Source organism: Mastomys coucha, unplaced genomic scaffold, assembly GCF_008632895.1.
Source record: "Mastomys coucha isolate ucsf_1 unplaced genomic scaffold, UCSF_Mcou_1 pScaffold14, whole genome shotgun sequence".
Lineage (NCBI taxonomy): Eukaryota > Metazoa > Chordata > Mammalia > Rodentia > Muridae > Mastomys > Mastomys coucha.
Genome location: NW_022196896.1, coordinates 98424379 through 98428162, shown reverse-complemented (window position 1 = coordinate 98428162; position 3784 = coordinate 98424379). Strand labels below are relative to the sequence as shown.

Sequence of the window (3784 nt, the reverse complement as noted above, 5' to 3'; positions counted from 1 at the left end):
GTTCCAGTTAGCTACAAACACAAACCTGTACTGGTATTCCCGCCCTCAGACCTGCAGTTCCAGTTAGCCACACACACAAACCTGTACTGGTATTCTCTGCCCTCAGACCTGCAGTTCCAGTTAGCTACACACACAAACCTGTACTGGTATTCTCTGCCAACTATTTTAGGGCTTAAACACCAAATATCTTCTCATCTCAACCCTAAAAACTTTTCCACAAAAAGGCTGATAGCATAGTGTGTGGTCTTCACTCCAGGCTTTTCTGTAATGCTGAAGTACATGGCTTCTCCACACACGGCTACAAAAGCTACCTTTGCAGCTTCCCAGCACCCACGGCATGCTGTGGCGAGGGCCATCTTCAAAGGCCTATCAGTCTGCTTTGTTTCTATTAAGCAAATTGAGAACATTTAGGAAGTGGGCTTTTTAAAGGATGTTTGTATTTGTCAACCCACACAAACTGCACGATACACTGCGTATTTCTGGTTAAGAGCAATTTCAGTAAATTATAACATTTTTCTTCTACGGGAATAGCTTCCCTGGTTCTTTTGTAGCTCTTCAGAGGGGAGGATTAATCTGAATGAACCTCAGAACACAGGAATTCCCATTATGAAATCACCTATACGATTAGATTTGTAATGGTAATAATTAACAGTGCAAGGAGTGTCTGGTGTGTGTGAAGTTAATGCACAAATAAAAAACTACGTCTGCAATGACAGGTTTGGTGGCTGTATTTACAGCTCAGACAATATGGTCTTTAAACACCTGGTGCTCGTTAAAAGTACTTACTAAATCATCCACATCACCACCTTCTTCAAGTCCCATTGTATCTTCTTTTGCTTTGTCTTTGGGGGCCAGAAACTATAAACAGAAAGTCAGTCATGAGAATAGAACGATCATTTTTGTTTTGTTTTGTTTTTTTGACAAAAAGAACAGGCAAACACAGAAAGGTTCTGAAACACAGGAACTCAGCAAGTGTTCCTTCGTCTCTTAACATGAGGGCTAGTTTTGAGGGTCGAAAGTCCACACTGACTCTCACCAGAGAGAGTTCTTGTGGAGAAGGGGAAGCATCAGTGCTTGGAAAGGATGAGAAGGCACACACCCGATGTCTCATTTCTTCCACAAGGCGCGCTGGCGTGTTCAGGCTAAGAAAATAATAAAACCCCTTTCCCAAATAAAACCAGCACCTCTCCTCTCATTTGAAAGGAGCAGAAGAATTAAGCAAGATTATAATCACCTATTCCTGAACACAACTGAGGACAAACATCAACGGAGAACAAAACGGGTGAGCTTCGGAGGCCATTGTGGAAATCCTTCTGTTTGTGTTAGAGATGGTTTGAAAACAGATAAAAACAGTCTACATCCGTGAACTAAGGCAGAGACATTGATGAGTCTCTTAAGGATCCAGGAGTGATATTCAGACTTTTAAAAGTACTGAGTAGCTCTGAGAATTATCTGAGCATCATTCCTCACCCTGCTCCTCCAAGACTGAAAAGCAGGACATCTTTTCGGACTTTTGGGCATGTAGCAACTGGACGTAAAATGTGGTCTAAAACCTACTGTCCCCAAACAGGAGGGGACCTTCCTGTAGCATCTGTACTCCAGGCAAGGTAAGGTGAGCCTGTCGAAGTGTTTTAAACGGGGCAGTGGAAGTGGGCATGGCTTTCTGTTATTCTGTGTGGTAAGCAAGCCTTCCAGTTCAACCCCATCTCCATACAACAGAGAAAACATGTACTTGCAGGTTTCTTGCTTTCCTAAAATGAAAACTGGCAAGAATTGTTTTCTCTATGAATCCCTATTATTTTTATGAACCATAACCTTTTATGACCATGACCTTTGAAAGTCAGGATATACCATAAAGATATCTCCTTAACATGCTATAAAGCAGTCTCCCATTAAATAAGAGGCTGTGCACACACAGCACATCCCAGGAGCATGCTCTGCTCAGGCACAGACCCATGTGTGCGTGCATGCAAACACACACACACACACACACACACACACACACACACTGCTCTGATCTCAGCACTGGGACAGAAGCTGTGCAGTCTGTTGACAGCTTCTCTTGCCTGGGTTTTTTCCTCACTTCTTGTTGATCTCCGTGTTGACTGGGATTCCTAAAGGATATTATGGATGTTCCCACAGTCCTCTGGTTACCCTCTGATCCCGTACAGAGTCCAGATCAACACTATCAGAGAGGAAATCCAGGGCAGATAGTCTGAAGAGAACTGTAATGCAGCTCAGGCATCACTGATACTATCTATTTATCCTGGGTGATAGTAATAAAAACATCTGAGGGCCAAGTGCAGATAAATGAAGTTTTGCACATGGCTTATTGTGTCAGGGTTTACTGTGTCAAAGGTTAAAAATAAGCTATGCTTGCCCCTTGATTCTTAACTTAATCTTCATAGTTGTCCTGACTATTATACTGTAATGATTATTTCAGACCTTGGCCCTTCCACTCATTATCATTATCTAACACAGATAATTTCCCACATTTCAGAGATACATAGCTGAAACTTTCTGAGTTAGGATGAAAAAAGTAAGAGGTACAGCTGGTTCTTGCTATACCCCTGTGGGGCCACAAATAACCAGCTCCTCCCAAGAAATGACAAACCCCAAGGGCTCCGTGGCAGCAGCCCTCTACATACTGTGCCATAGTAACCTGAAACATGGTGGGTACTCCTGGATGAGTCTAGAAAGGCCCTAATGCACCTTGGCATTCATCCTCTAAAAGCTCCAATGCCCACAGCCTCCCTTCCTCCAAGGCCTCGTCACAGTACAGTTAAAGGATAAATTAAGATAGGACTGCCAGCACGGTATGGCTGTGGTATATATAATTAAACACAAATGGCACATCTCTGAGATGTGGCCAAACTCCTAGGAAGAGCAGAGCAGCAGGGAAAAGAAAGAGAAAAGAAAAGCCTGAGTTTCCACCAAGTGCAGAACATCTGCGGCTGATTCCCTGACAGAGCTGCTCTCGGTCATGAAGAAACAGATGATGGCTAAAGGCTGGGATGCCTCCTTATCCTCCCCAAAGCCCCAGGCAAGGCTCATCTCTTCCACAGATCGCTCCTCATCAGTTTATTTTTTTAAGTTAAAAATATTTGATATCAGATAAAAACATTGATTGACAGTTTAACATGGCACATTTCATATATAGTCAAAGGGTAAAATATTACTGGGAAAAGTGGGCCATTTGGTAATTTGTTGTCCACATAAAAGCAATGAATAGTGACATATTTAACACCAATTATTACAAAACTTTTCAGGGAAACTTAGTTATCTCTAACATGTTCTACTAGGATAAAAGAAAACCGTATCTGCTAAGATCCATATGATACTAGGCAAAATTTATCAGTGCTTTTCTAGTAATCTATACATTTCTTCAGCTCCTCATCAGTTTTTTCTTTTTTTTAACATTTAAAAACATATTTTAATTAAATAGAATTGAATCCCATTCTTGTTCCCCTTTTGTACTACTGCTCCTCCCAGAGACCCCCCCTTCAATACCTACAATATCTTTTTTGTTGTATTCCTTAAAATTTATAAAATATTATAACAATAAAAGTATTAAACAAGTTGTTTGATATAAAACAACAATCAATTTAACAGTCTTATATAGATGCTCATCTACAGCAATAGTGAAAATACATTTTTCTCAATATAAATTTTAAATAACTCCAAACATATTAGCTGTATACTTTTAAAAATACATTACTACTACTATTTTCTTAAATGAACATGAATATATAAAGTCTTTTTGTTTGTTTTGTATTTAGTAGAG

At 40.4% G+C, this 3784-nt stretch overlaps 1 protein-coding gene across 3 annotated transcripts in view; it reads right to left on the bottom strand.

Moving 5' to 3' along the window:
* The window catches only part of Xrcc5 (X-ray repair cross complementing 5), a 91693-nt gene that overhangs the window by 413 nt on the left and 87496 nt on the right, over positions 1–3784 (bottom strand). For all 3 annotated transcript variants that reach the window (XM_031367893.1, XM_031367895.1, XM_031367894.1), the window contains one exon: positions 787–858. In XM_031367893.1, coding sequence (XP_031223753.1) covers positions 787–858 — 72 coding nt within the window. The remainder of the gene's footprint in view (positions 1–786; positions 859–3784) is intronic.